A 14600-nucleotide genomic window follows, 5' to 3' on the forward strand; every position below is an offset into this window, starting at 1 on the left:
GTGATGATGTCTCCAATAAACAAAGTGAAAATTTGTCTCAATATGTTTAGTCCTCTCTTGAAATATTGGATTTGAGGAAACATGTAGAGCAACTTGGTTATGAAAGATAAAAGTCATTTGTATGAACTTTTCAAATCTCAATTTTTTAAGCAACTATTTAAGCCATAACTTTATATTTTGCTTTTGCACTACTACATTATGTTTTTGCTTTTTTAGGACATCAAATTATCCCCAATAAAGTCATAAGATCCGAAGGTGGATCTTGTAAGACTTGAAGATTCTCAAGCTCCAAAGATATGGTGTTTTGATGATGAATAATAAAGATAGAGATGGTGTAGATGTGTCTGTAATGTTTTAGCTTTGTTGTAATTGTTATGAGTCTCTCACACAAAGATATTCATAAGATCAACACACATATAATTTAAAAGGAGTTAAAATGTTTTTTTTTAAAAGAATAATTATTTTAATTTTTTTTTAGAACAAAATAATCGATTACATTTTAGTTTAATTGATTAAACTATTCTTAATGAGGATCAAAACAAGATAATAGATTATCTAACTAATAATCGATTAACCAAATAACCACTTTAATGTTTTGAGAGTTCTTAGTGAAATAATCAATTACAATATTTTATAATTAATTAAATATGCTTCAGTATTACTTGTTGAATTAACTTAATCGATTAACACATCTTTAAATCGATTAAAATTGAAATTGTTTTCATCATATTTACATAGAATAATTGATTAACACTTAATATATTTATTAAACATGTTAAAAGCTCTTTTCAATTATTTATTTTCAAATCTATAAACAAAGCACTTGACTCTATGTTTTACACAAGAATTAACAAACATTTTAAGCAATACTTTTTGAGAATTCTAAGCTTTTCTTGTACTTATTCTTATGCTACAAAGATTTGAATAAATGATTTGTTTTGTGTTGATATTGAGAGTGCTTCTATTGTGAGAAAGTTTAGTAAAAAATTTCTTTGTTTTTCTTTAATATTGTAATTAGATTGTTCCAGTGTTGTTGTACTTGGTGATCAAGAGTTTATAAGTTATATATCCTCTTAGGTGGTAAGAGTTGATAAGGGTTAATATCCTCTTGATATCGTGGGTTATTGTATATCTTCTTGAAATTGTCCATGAGTTAATTCTTTGTATAACTTTGTGAAAGTTAATGGAAACAACAATTCTAAGGTTGAATTATTGAGACTCGGAGGACCCGGACTAATATAAATCTCTTTGTGTTTTCTTTTCTTGTTTATCTTGTTTTAATTTTACTACATTAATTCTTGAACCAATTTTGATTTCACTTATAATTGCATTCTCTTTTTAAGTCTTATTTTTTTTAAAGAAAGTAAGTTTTTTAGAAAAAAAAAATTAAAAACCAATTCACTGTCCTTTTGGTCTAATCAAGTCATTATTTTTTCTTAACATATCTCTTGTCATAAGGAGATCCAACCTAATTTTTACCTGAATATTTCACAAGAAAAATGTTATTATTGTGACCATTTAACAAACCTTTTTCAGAAGCACATTTATATACTTCAAATTATGAATACATTCCAATGTCCATTATATTGATAATTTGGAAATTGACTTACCACACCAACTACAAAGAAAATGTCAGAACAAGTAATTGTGAGGTCATTCAATTTTCCAACCAGTGTTTTTGTATTTATCAGGATTATGAAGTGCCTCCCCATGATTAGGTATAAGTTAGGTATTGGGATCCATGGTGAGTAAATGGGATTGGAATCCATTAGTCTAATTTTCTCTAAAATATTAAATGCATACTTCATTTGAGAAATGATAATTTCATTGTTGGATTGTGCAACCTCAATCCTCAAGAAATATTTGTATAATGTCATGATCATCATTACCTATAAGAACAATGTCATCAACATACACTACCAAGTAGATACATCCAACAATCGTGTGACGATAAAACATCGAATGATCATCATCACATAAAGTCATACTAAATTTTTGGATAACTTCATTAAATAAACCAAACCATGCTCCAGGAGACTGCTTGAGTCCATACAAAGATTTATGGAGGTGACATACCAATCTAGAAGACATACTTAAAATGACACATTCGTGAGACCTAATAAACAACTTATCATTAATAAGAGTAAGGATATGGACACAACATATAAACCTCAAGACTCAAGAGGTAAGGTGGAGTGGTTAACGAGAAAATAAAGTAAAATGATGAATTTGATTATCTAAAGTTGAGAACAATATCTCTCCAAAATTATTGAGAAACTTGACCACGAATATTGTGACTACGAAATATATTAATAAAAATACCAAAGTCATTTTTAATTATAGTATAAGAGAATTGAAAAACAACCAAATACATAAAAAATAATTATCAATGAAAATTAATATCTTATAATAAAAATCTAAACATAAATGACACTATTTAAAATTCATTTTAATAAAATCAATTTTACAAAATTAATTTGGTAAATGCTATAGAAACCAACAAAATCAAGTTGAGGGCAAAGGAAACGACGAGTTTACCCCTGAAACGGACAGATGTCATGCGGTAGCTCATTTATTTGGTGCAACCCGCACACTGCGCACGAACGACATATATAAAACCCCAAAACCCTAACTCTTTACTTCACTACTACCCTGTCTCGCTCTGCCTAAACTTCGCTAGGGTTTTACGAACCAGCTACGCAAGAACCCTAAGGGCGCGTCTAGAACTGAATAAGGAAGAAAAATGGTGGCCGACAGGACCAAGAAATTGAAGGTTTCCGACAAGGGCGAGAACCTCGACGAAATTGACGGAGAACTCGTCCTTTCCATTGAGAAGTTGCAGGAGATCCAAGACGAGCTCGAAAAGGTACCAATTCTTCAATACCCCATGCGCTTGACCTCTTTCTGCTTTTCGGTTTTTCAATCTCGAGGATTACGGATCTTCCCTCGCTTCTTTTGAGGTGTTTATGTGACGTTGGAAGTGTGACTCTGCTTTTGGAGCCTCCAAGTTGCACGCGCTAAATGTGACTGGTGTTGTGCTTGATTATCTGTTTTCTGGTTTGGGAACGTGATCAATTAACCTGTTGTTTATGCTTTGTTATATTTGTTGGCTATGTTGTTTTAGATCAATGAAGAGGCCAGCGACAAAGTTCTCGAGATAGAGCAGAAGTACAATGAGATTAGGAAGCCCGTTTATGACAAGCGCAATGATATTATCAAGTCAATTCCTGATTTTTGGTTAACTGCTGTGAGTTTGACTTTACACATTATATTAATATATACGTGTGCTATTTATTAGATTGTGAAATTGTTATGTTGTTAGGAATACCTTGTTTAGTATTGTGTGTTATCCTTTTGCAGTTTTTGAGTCATCCTGCACTTGGTGATCTTTTGAACGAAGAAGATCAGAAGGTCAGGCCTCTTTTGTCTTTCTTAAATTGGATGGGCTTATTTTGGTCTGTTTGAGTTTGTATACGACTGTGCATTTATGAAGTGGTTTGGTGTTGTTTGTTTGATGGTATTTAAATTTGAAAGCCTGCTAAGTTGTTTTAGTTTTTGAACCCAAGAAGTTATGCTTGTTACACAAACTCTTTCAATAATAGAACACAAAGCAAGTTAGGTGATGGATGTTTTTTTAATATTCTTTCCCTAAATTGACATGTGCTTGCATAAGGAGATAACTCTACTTGAGTGAGTACTGAAGTTGTTTACATTTCTGTTCTTTTTAATTATTTGGGACCAAATTTTTCCATGGAAGTTCGTCAAATATTATTTTGGTTACAGATATCTTCTGATGAGTAACTTTAATTCACAAGCGATCCCCTTATTTTGTAGATATTTAAGTATTTGAGTTCTCTTGAGGTTGAAGATTTTAAAGATGTCAAATCAGGATACTCAATCACCTTTGTAAGTTGCTTTTCCTCTACTCTTAGTGTATACCAACGGAATGTTTAGCAAAACAGCCAGTTTAATAAGTTTATGTTTTTCAGGAACTGTTCATTTAATTGAATAATAACCTCTTCTAAAATTGATTTTTTGTTCAGAATTTCAACGCCAATCCCTATTTTGAAGATTCAAAACTTGTAAAGACTTATACTTTCCTTGAGGAAGGAACAACAAAAGTCACTGCCACTCCCATAAAGTGGAAGGAGGGCAAGGTAAAGCTACGAATGCCACTTGCGGTGTTCTTCTATTAACTTGTTCTGCTTTTTTTTGTTTGTTTCTGAAATCCCAATCCTTAAACATGTAGAGCATACCCAATGGCGTTAGTCATGAGAAAAAAGGGAACAAGCGGGCTTCTATTGATATCAGGTTGGTGCCTAAATATGTTCCAAGTGTTTTTCCATAAAATATTGGCAGCAAAGAAAGCATTGCACATGTAGACTCTGTTAACTGGCAATTGTTCTGGCTTTCCATTAGTTATATGATTGATGTCCAGAACTGTATTTTTTTTTGTTTGAGTTTCCTGCGGATTTCTGGCTCTTTCAAGGGACTGATATATGTCTGATCTGCTAAGAAATATGATTGACCAGATCACAGATTCATTGGCATTACATTGGATTATCAACTATCAATAAATGGTTAACTACAGTGCATATGAGACCAATTTTATACTGTGGTCTAGCAGATTTTTTCTTTTATAGTTTATGCTCTATTTCTTCATTTATAAATAATTTTCCATAAGCTCAATAGGCATTGCTTTCAGAATAGTTGTGTTCATACTTTATTTTGTTATAGATAATATCTGGATATGAATTGAATTTACTAGTGTATGATTCTAATACCTTACTGAAACTTGGTGTGTGTGTGTATATATATATATTGTAAATTTGCAAAATGTTTTTACTAAGAAGAATGAATAAATACAACATTTCTTTTACTCGTCATTCTTGTTTATTAAATTATCAATTAATAATTTTATATAAAAATTATTGTCAAAAATTCTTTTTTGTAAACACTTTACGAAACAAATAAATCATTGTTTTCATATTCTCATGTTAATGTATGCAGCTTCTTTAGTTGGTTTAACGACACTGAGCAAAAAGATGAAATTGATGACATCCATGATGAGGTATATTTTTCTGGATTTGATTATTACTTATGCAGTGCATCCCTGCTGTTGATTTTTTGCATCTCATAATAATTGACTTTCTTTAGTTTGTGTATTTGAGTCATATAAATTTTAGTGTTATATTTATCTCTAAATAGCAGGTTGCAGAATTAATCAAGGATGATTTATGGCCAAATCCACTTACTTATTTCAACAACGTAAGTTAACCTTCAGTTCTGATATCCTTTTCTCTTTAGAGACAATAATGCTTCTTGGTTTTGAATCATTCATTTTACCATCAATATTGTTTCTTTCCTTCTCCCACAATAATCGCAATAATAATTACTTTGGAACAGGAAGAACCTGATGAGGACGAGGTTGATGAGGATGAAGCTGATGATGAGGTAACTGATGTAACTTTTCTTGTTTTGGAAGAAGTTTAATTGATTAATGTTGCTGATTTTTTTATTTTCTACTGCTTCGTAATGTGACAGTTACTGGTTATATCTGTAATATATATTCTGCACTTAATGGGCAGCGTCTTTTTGGGAAAGATGGGTATTAAACTAAAAGATGGGAAAGATGTGACAGTTTCTGGTTATATCTTTAATATGTATCATGCTTACAGTTCCTGTGTAATATTTTACCAGCCAGTGGATGTTGTCTGGACAAATTTTGATTAGCAATTGCGTCATCTCTCCATTTTATTAAATTAGCATGAATGTGTGATATCACCACGTTATATTCTCTTACAAGAGCGATTAACCATACTGAATGTGTAACTTGTGCTAAGATGATGATTTCACCATTGGAGCATTGAGAACCATCATAATGAACATGGTGTGCAACGTCATTAAATTATGCTCTTAGTTTTGTGCTTTTGAGATTTTAATTTTCTATCAATTAAGTTTACCATTGATTTCTGTGGACACCTGTGAATGTGCTTACATGGGAAAAAGCAGATCTCAGCACTGAAATTTAGCTAATGAAATGCTTTTGGATACAATTGCTTTATCAAGAAAGTTACCAGTCTTGCTGCTCTTTTCAATTGCTTTATGTTCTTTGGGTTTTTATTTGTAGTTTCTCTACAATTTTTGAGATAGTATATGCAGATATACATGGTGTATTATAAAATGCATATTTCCCTGTCAGCAGGGAAAGGATGACGGTGACTCTGAAGATGATGATGATGAAGGTGAGGAGGATGACGATGAGGGGGAGGAGGATGATGGCAAGTGAAAATACATTATTATGGTCATATTACCTTTTTTTTTGTGTCCTAGGAGTATGTAAGCGTTCTTTAGGGGATGATCATATGGCCACCCTTTGGGGTTATCAACTTATCTCGGCAGGTGAAGCTACCAAGGCCAGTTATTGGTTCTCTCTGACTATAGTCCTATTTATTGTCCTATGGAGTTATTTCTGGTTTATTCCCTTGTGCACTTTTCAAATACTAATTTTATATCGGTTTTTTATAAACCTTTATGTGAAATTACTTAGTTAAATTGCAGTATTTTTTGTATAGCAGTTTCCAGTTCGGTATTTTCTTAGGGTGCAGGAGTATGAAAGCAATTTTACAAATGAGAAATGACTCCCTAGTCAAATGTCCAATTACTATTTCAGTGTTATCCAATATATTCTTTTACTTGCATGAGTCACATTTCAGTTTGTTATCACGTACCCTATTGAATCTGATGATGTTTTTTTCCAGCTAAAATTAGATGCAGTCACATTTGGCGACCTGGGCAATTTAAGATACTGTTTTTGCAAGTATCACTAATATTTGGGATAATCATTGATTATTTGAGAATGGCGATCATCATTCTCCTCTTCGAAGATTTAAAAACTATACCTTGTTTTATTTTTACATAAAATACTTTAAAAAAGTTCAATGCCCCTTATATTTTTATGAATATAGTCGTAATGAAAATTTCAAAGCATCAAGGGTTTTATAAGGTGATGGGCCTGGACCTGACTTAATAACGAGTGGATCGGTCCAATGACGGACAATAAGTAACTTATTAATAACCTCAATTTTACACCCAAGGTTGGGGGTATGTAGGGTAAAGGGTCCGGACCTGAATTAATATCAAAGTGTTTTGGTTTTCGAATCATAAGACAATATGATGTTACTTTGGTATATGTTAGGGATCTCCGAATTGACTCATCTTAATAATTCAATCAATGTAGAATCAAGAGAGAGTTCGATTCTATCAATATATATTATTGAAGGAGATCTTAATGACTCAATTAATGTAGAATCAAGAGAGATTATTCTATCAATATATATTGAAGGAGGTACCAACAAGAATCATCATTTTTTACATATAGGTCAAATGTGCACTCACACTTGACTACCATTAATGTTCTGGGTTTAAGGTTGTCCAACTTTTAGTCTAGAACATTTGGTGCCTAATAAACTTTTCCTGACCAATAGGTACTAATCAGGATGCGAGACAATAAGTAGCCACGAAGGAGGAGGTAAATAGAGCTCCACCACCAGATACAACTAGGATGTTGGTAGAAATGATAAAAGCAATGGTTAGAATAGGAATGACCGTTTAGAGGAGGAAGTAGTTTTAGATTTTCAGCCTTTTTTCGAATTTTTTTTGAATGAGCTACTCCCATTGAAATGTTTTTCCCAAAATAGTTACATTTTGAGGATTGGAATGGCCACATCAAAAATTTTACGACACAAATGTTGATTTATGAAGGATCGGATGCGGTGCCATGTAAGATGTTGGTAGGATCATTGATGAGAACGACTTTGGACTGATTTAGTAATTTAACAGTAGGGTCGATTTTGTCATTGGAGGTTTTTGTAAGACTTCATGGCTCATTTTGCGGCAAACAAAGAGCCTTCGGACACAACAGATCTCTTCGAGGTGAAGCAAAGTAGATGAGAGGCGATAAAGCAATACCTGCAGTAGTTCAATGAGGTGGTGGTACAGATTCCTCAACCAAATGAAGAAATGTGTGTTAAGGCATTCATTAGGGGACTAAGGTCAGGAAGATTTGGTGAGTCGTTGGTACATAGAAGACCGAAAGATATGACACCTATAAATCTTAGAGTTGCATCGTATGTGAAGGTAGAAGAGTTCATGACGGGAAAGAAAGAAGGGGGACGATCAAAAGGTGAAAAGACAGTGGTAGGAGTGCGATCGAGTCAAAATAGGGGAGGCCCGTTAAGAACAAGGAGGGATGATCGTGTAATGGAAGGTCTGTATGGAGGTGGAAGGGCTATAAATGACAAAAGGTGATGGAAGGTTTGATTGGATTGCACCCAAGTTGACAGTATCACAAAAGGATATTGTCAAAGATGTAAATACAACTCGACTTTTACGTTTCCCAGAAAAGACTACGAGAAACACGGGAAACGATAAAAATGTGTGGTGTTGTATGGCCATGATACTGAGCAATGCTATACGTTAACAAGGCAGATCGAAGAATTGATTAAACATGGAATGTAGCCAATTTTTAAGGCAAGAACGGAGGAGGAGGTGTTGAGTAAAAAAGGTTATCCCACAAGAAGGGTTAGAGAAAATATAGAAGGAGGGGAAGGACATGAGAGACCTGTAATGGGTGATTTAAATATAATTGCAGGAGGATTCTCAAGTGGAGGGGTGTCTAGCGCTAGTCGAAAGAAGTATGCTCCAACAATAATGCATGTATCAGAATACGTAGATCCTACACCGACGATGAGTTTTATGAAGGATGATTTAAGAGATGTATTCCCTCATGATAATGACCCCATTGTCATCTCAATCATCATTAGAAGCAGGCGAATTCATAGTGTTGGTTACCAAGGTTCTTTAGTATATGTACTTTTTTGGGAAGCTTTTGTAGCCGTGGGAGGATCATTGGACGAGCTAGAGCCATACGATGGGATTTTGGTTGGACTTTTTTGGCGATCCTGTCCAAGTGCGTGGTTATTTGGATGCTAGGATGATTTTCGGGGAATGAGATGAGGCCAAAACGGTCAGCATAAGGTACATGGTTGTTAACACTCCATTATCTTACAATGTTTTATTAAGAAGACCGACAATAAATGCATTGGGCGCTGTAGTATCGTCTGTGCATATGAAGTTAAAATATCCTACAGATAAGGGTGGATTGGGTGTGATTAGAGTAGTTCAGATAGTGACATTAAAGTGTTATGAGGGGAGTTTAAAACCAAAATAAGATGTTTGCATGTGGAGTTGGGTTCGGGGAATTGGAATGATGTAGAGTTAGACCCAAGAATAGATTACGAGGAGGAGAGGCCACGTCAGGGAGGAGAATAAAACTATTATGCTTGAGGAAGGAAGGATGTTGAAAATAGGTAGTAAAATGGAACTTGGGTTAAATGAGGAGGTAAAGGGATGTTTGAAGGAGAATCTAGGCGCTTTTGCATGTCGGTAAAGGATTTAACGGGAATTGACCCATAATTTTGTGGAGAGAGAATCAGGCGAAGGATGACTCTTTCAGTTAGACATGGTTGGCGAGTTAAGGAAAAAAGCACAGATATAAGAGGTGGCTTTGAAAAGAAGAATTGGAGCAGTGTATTTAAGTAAGGTTCGACCCAGGGAGTTTAGAGAGCGAGACTTAGTGTTGAAGAAAGTAGGGGAAGCAGGTCTGGATAGTAAGTTAGGGTGCAAGAAGTTGTTTGCAAAGGAGCTTACCGTCTGAAACTTTGGATGGTGGAATTGTGCCACGTACATGGAGCGTCGCTAATTTACGATTTTATTACAATTGAAATAAGTGTTATGAATTTTAATTCATTTTTTTTATTGTTATGAGTTTATGTGTGAGTTATTTCGCTTTTTTAAGAATGAATAATACAATATGGATTGTGAAGTAATAATGACTAAAAAAAGTTTATATGCAAATTTTGATACTCCACAATGCAACTCTAAAGCCTCGGTCCAATTTCTTTTGAAAAATCATGGAAGGGTCTTTATCCTCCATGGTGTTGAGCTTTAAAGTCTCGGTCCAATTCCTCCTGAAAAAACCATGGAAGGATCTTTACCCTCCATGGTGTCGAGCTTTAAAGTCTCGATCTAATTACTTCCGAAAAAAATCATGGAAGGGTCTTTACCCTCCATGGTGTTGAGCTTTAAAGTCTCGGTTCAATTCCTTCCAAAAAAAAATCATAAAAGGGTTTTTACTCTCCATGGTGTCGAACTTTAAAAGTATCGGTCCAATTCCTTTTGAAAAAAACATGGAAGGGTCTTTACCCTCTATGATGCCAAGTTTCAAAGTCTCAGTCCACTGCCTTCCGAAAAAACCATGGAAGGGTCCTAATCCCCCATGGTGTCGAGCTTTAAAAATCGAAAAAACCATGGAAGAGTCTTAACCCCATGTTGCCGAGCTTTAAAGACTCGGTCCACTGTCAACCGAAAAAATCATGAAAGGGTTCTAACCCTCCATGGTGTCGATCTTTAAAGCCTCAGTCCAATTCAACCTGCAAAAAGACACAACAGAGTATGGTGGCCTCTACAAATAAAGGTACAACTACTTCGTAATAACATTTTATCCATGAGTCACCAATTTTTGTTCTGTATGCATGCTTGGTAAACGAGAAAGATAGTTCTGAGTCCCTTAAAGTTATAAATTTGATAGATTAAGAAAAATAAGTTTGAGTATACTCATGATTCAAAATGGTGTCACATATAGTGTTGACATAATAGAAAACATGATATGAAGACATAATAGAAAACATGATATGAAGATTAAAGTATGCATGTGACAAGCAATTATACAATAAATAATGTACTTATGAGTTTTTCAAAAGAAAATGTCCCGAGTTAAACTCTCATGCTTCATCGAAAATTTTCGCATCAATTACACTTGTAAATGGATTGAGGATTGAGGTATCGATATCAGGTTGGAGAACTTTGATTTGCTCAAGAGCACTGTTGAAGCTGTCAACAAACGAATCAAAAATCTAATCTTTAGTGACTTCTAAGGCCGTTTCCAGAGTGGAAATCTTGTCTTGAACATGGTTTCAGTGACTTCCCAAGCTCGATTAGCAGCTTGTCTTTCCTCCCGATGACATGCGTATGTTGAATCAAGTGGTGTTCATGTTTTGAAGAATCCAAATCCTTTGAAGGATGTTGAAGTCTCTGCTATGCTTGATGTTGTTGTGCTGGTTTAAGCTTTGTTCTGGGGTAGTTTATATGTTGTAATCCACCCTGTGATTAAATCTAAAGCATTAGCATTCTCAATCTTTGTGAAAGTAAAATGTTTTCAAACTAAGTTAAAACAACCGATTGTTTTGTCGAAACAACCGATTGTTTATACTTAGGTGTTTTGAGAAAAATATTGAAAACTGTTTTGAATGGTTGAACTATTAAGTACCAAAACAACCGATTGATTCGAGAAAACAACCGATTGTTTGTTTTGGCACCATAATAGAACAACTGTTTTCTTTGATTGAGCTTTAAATGTTTTAACTGCTTACGCTCCAGTCATTAAATGCTTTGACCAATCTTTTAATGCAATTTAAGAGTTAAGATTTGATAACAAACTACATCTTTGAATAAATTCAGGAAAACAGATTTGACAATTAAGAATCTTTGAAAAAGTTTTTCCAAAGAGTTTTTTTTTAAAGTGCTGAGATTGCTAAGAGTTTGTGATTGATCAAAGTGTTGGAATAGGATTATGCTTGTATTGATTTCAGATTATCTTCTGTAACAAGTGTAATCCTTGTACTCTGTTGAACAATTTTGTTTCTGTGTTTGCTGAGATTGGCTGTGTGTTCTTGAGGTGTTCAAGATCAGCAATCTTAGTGTTGGCCAAGGAGAGTGTGTTTCTTGAGGTGTTCAAGGTCATTCTCTTGGTTGTTGTGTAAGTGATCAAGTGGTGATTGCTTAGTGGATATCCTCAGGGTTATGAGAAGACTGGATGTAGCTCTGGATTTGGAGTGAACTAGTATAAACAACTGTGTACAATTTTTCTATCCCTATCTCTTTAAATTTCGTTTTGTCAATTAATAACTGGTATAAACAACCGATTGTTTCAGTAAAACAACCGATTGTTTTTTCCAGTATTGTGCTTTTGCTTTATGTTTTGAAAAACTGAATTCTTAATCAAGGTTTTCTTGATGTATTTTTCATTCTAAGCTTAAAAGTTTTCTAAAATTCTTCTTAAACAATTCACCCCTATCGTTTAAGGCCATATATTCTAACAGCGTAGTCTTCAATCGTTCGTTATAGTTTTCCCAGTGCATCGTCCCTGTCACGAGCCATTTTGGTTAGTTTGTTCTCAAACAATGCAATCTCGACTATTGCATTTTCCAATTCAATTGTCAACTTCTTAGTTTATTCCAGCTCCTTGGTGATAGTGTGAGCCTTTTGGTTATCTTCTTTCATTAACCTTTGGGCCATGCCATTAAAAATGGTTAATAGCTCAGACCACGAGGAAGGGTCATCAATTGGCTGATGAATGTTGTAATCTTTTTTTAACGATTTTGCACCGGATGGTAGGAGGACTGTCGAGAGAGCGTTTCTTTCTAGTAGGCATGGAAATAGTTTGTTCGGAATCAGTCACCATAGGTTTGGTACTAGGCTTGGTGGAGGCTCCTCTAATATGGCGAGTCATTTTGGTTTTGGTCAAAAGCATGGTGTTATTTGAAAAAAGAAGTTATTGTAAAATGATAACAAATCATAAGGAAAATAAAGAGAAAGTGAGTACGAATGTAGACTTTAAGATTATTGGGTCGATACTCGAGCTTTAGAAGGATCGAAGCTTCAAAGATTATGCCAAGATCAACAAGTTTTTTTGCAGTCATTTAGTTCACTATTCTCAAGGTCTTCCGAAGAATGAGTAAGTTGACACTGAGGTTGGGATGACCAATAAAGGAGAAACCTCTTTAGAAGATTAGAGTTATGGTCGAATTTTTGAATTTTTATGAATTTACCCTTAAAAAACTTATATGGAGATTAGAATAGAGATAACAGTGCTCAACCTTTAACACCACTAACAAAGGCCTAGGAGGTACATTTAGAAATTTTATATTCAAAGAAGTAAAAAAACATGTTGGCATTTAGAACAAGATCAAGTTGTTCACATAAGATATGAAAGCTCGTACAAAGGTCCAACTGTTGGGATGCAATTGGGCAGGGGCAACATTCATGGTCATTAGTATTTCTTTTTCAAAAGGATGTAAGGGTAGTCAGACACCAAGCTTCGTAAAAAATGTTTCATATTAAAAACAAAAGGTTAGTTCGTTTACACAGTTTTTGCAAATAGGTTCTTTTGGTTCACAGGACACGACAACATCTTTTTATGAAGGGGTACGACTCAAAGTTTTGGATTCTTTTCATGGAGGTAAAAACAAATACTTATGGATAATATCAGGTTTTGCCCAAGGATATGCAGAGTAGTAATCCATGAACAGAGCAAACGACGAACATTCAATATATGCAAGCAATGGTAATACACAAACAAGGATATGGAACACTGGAGGCGTACCTAGGAGCGGGAGTGTTGGAAGGAAGATATAGAGGTCGAGTGCAGGAGAAAAGAGCAGAAGAGGTGATTCCAGAGGCACAAAGTTATGAAGGAGTGAAAGGAGTAAAGTCCAAAACCAAAAAATGAAGAAGAAGGAGCGAAGGGAGTAAAAGCGGGAAGGCCAAAAGGCTATTTCGAACCTCTCCCAATAAGAGGGCGACATGTGGGTGTTAGGAGTACCAAGTGACAGGTGAAGTGATGTGTAACAGAACAACCATAAATGCAAGTATGAGTTTTTGTAAAGCGTAAAGAATCAACCAACGACAGACAAGAAGTAACTTATTAATAGCCTCAATGGCTTTATGCCTGAGACCGGAGGACATGTAGGGTGATGGGCCTAGACTCGACTTAATAACGAGTGGATTAGTTTCTGAATCATAAGGCAATATGACGTTACTTTGATATATGTTAGCAATCTCTTAATTGACTCGTCTTAATGGCTCAATCAATGCAGAATCGTTAGAGACAGGTTGGATTCTACCAATATATATCGGAAGAGGCACCAACAAGAATCATAATCTTTTACACATAAGTCAAGAGTGCACTCACTCTGAACTATCATTAATGTTGAGTTTAAGGTCGTCCAATCTTCAATCTAGAACAAATTTAAATGCTAATTTTTAAATCACTATACAAGACCACGAAGTGTACCATAGGTTATTTTAGACATATTGATTATTTGTTTGCCAATGTATTCAATGGAACCAAAAGAAAAATACAATGACAAATATTAATTTATCAAACGACCATAAATTCTAGCATCTATCCCATGTATTCCTACTATTCTCACTGTGAATGAAATCTCTCCATTCTCTTATTCTTAGGATTCCGACATTCTGAAGCTTCAACGAAATCGTGCGAATAATTTGAATGAAGCAGCATTATTATAATATCCATTTTTTTAGGAGTGACACGTGTTGATTGGATGATTAATAAAAGCAGTAATAATACGGGATTAGATAATTTATTAATGTATTGAAAACGTATAAAACGAATTTAATTAATAAAGTTTTTTCATTCATTATTATTATTTCAGAAATATATATTTAATTCTCTT

At 34.4% G+C, this 14600-nt stretch overlaps 1 protein-coding gene across 4 annotated transcripts; it reads left to right on the top strand.

Annotated features, from left to right (window-relative positions):
- Positions 1–2606: 2606 nt before the first annotated feature.
- On the top strand, positions 2607–6555 carry LOC137820854 (NAP1-related protein 1-like). Of its 4 annotated transcripts, none has more exons than XM_068625142.1 (10): positions 2607–2866; positions 3125–3247; positions 3361–3411; positions 3835–3906; positions 4044–4157; positions 4250–4311; positions 5011–5071; positions 5212–5268; positions 5407–5454; positions 6206–6555. In XM_068625142.1, exons 1-10 carry the CDS (start codon positions 2744–2746, stop codon positions 6287–6289), a joined length of 795 nt encoding a protein of 264 aa, XP_068481243.1. In that variant the 5' UTR covers positions 2607–2743; the 3' UTR covers positions 6290–6555. The 4 variants fall into 4 exon arrangements, with proteins under 4 accessions (XP_068481243.1, XP_068481241.1, XP_068481240.1 ...); XM_068625140.1 differs by having other exon boundaries at positions 2615–2866; positions 5209–5268; XM_068625139.1 differs by having other exon boundaries at positions 2623–2866; positions 5209–5268; positions 6203–6555.
- The last annotated feature ends 8045 nt before the right edge of the window (positions 6556–14600 follow it).

This window comes from Phaseolus vulgaris, chromosome 9, assembly GCF_000499845.2.
Source record: "Phaseolus vulgaris cultivar G19833 chromosome 9, P. vulgaris v2.0, whole genome shotgun sequence".
NCBI lineage: Eukaryota > Viridiplantae > Streptophyta > Magnoliopsida > Fabales > Fabaceae > Phaseolus > Phaseolus vulgaris.

Bases quoted from the DNA above. Each gene is read 5' to 3' on its own strand.
- LOC137820854 (XM_068625139.1), top strand. From the start codon at position 2,744: ATGGTGGCCGACAGGACCAAGAAATTGAAGGTTTCCGACAAGGGCGAG. The intron at 3,907-4,043 runs GTAAGTTGCTTT...TTTTTTGTTCAG, and splicing joins CAGGATACTCAATCACCTTT to AATTTCAACGCCAATCCCTA. The intron at 4,158-4,249 runs GTAAAGCTACGA...TTAAACATGTAG, and splicing joins TAAAGTGGAAGGAGGGCAAG to AGCATACCCAATGGCGTTAG.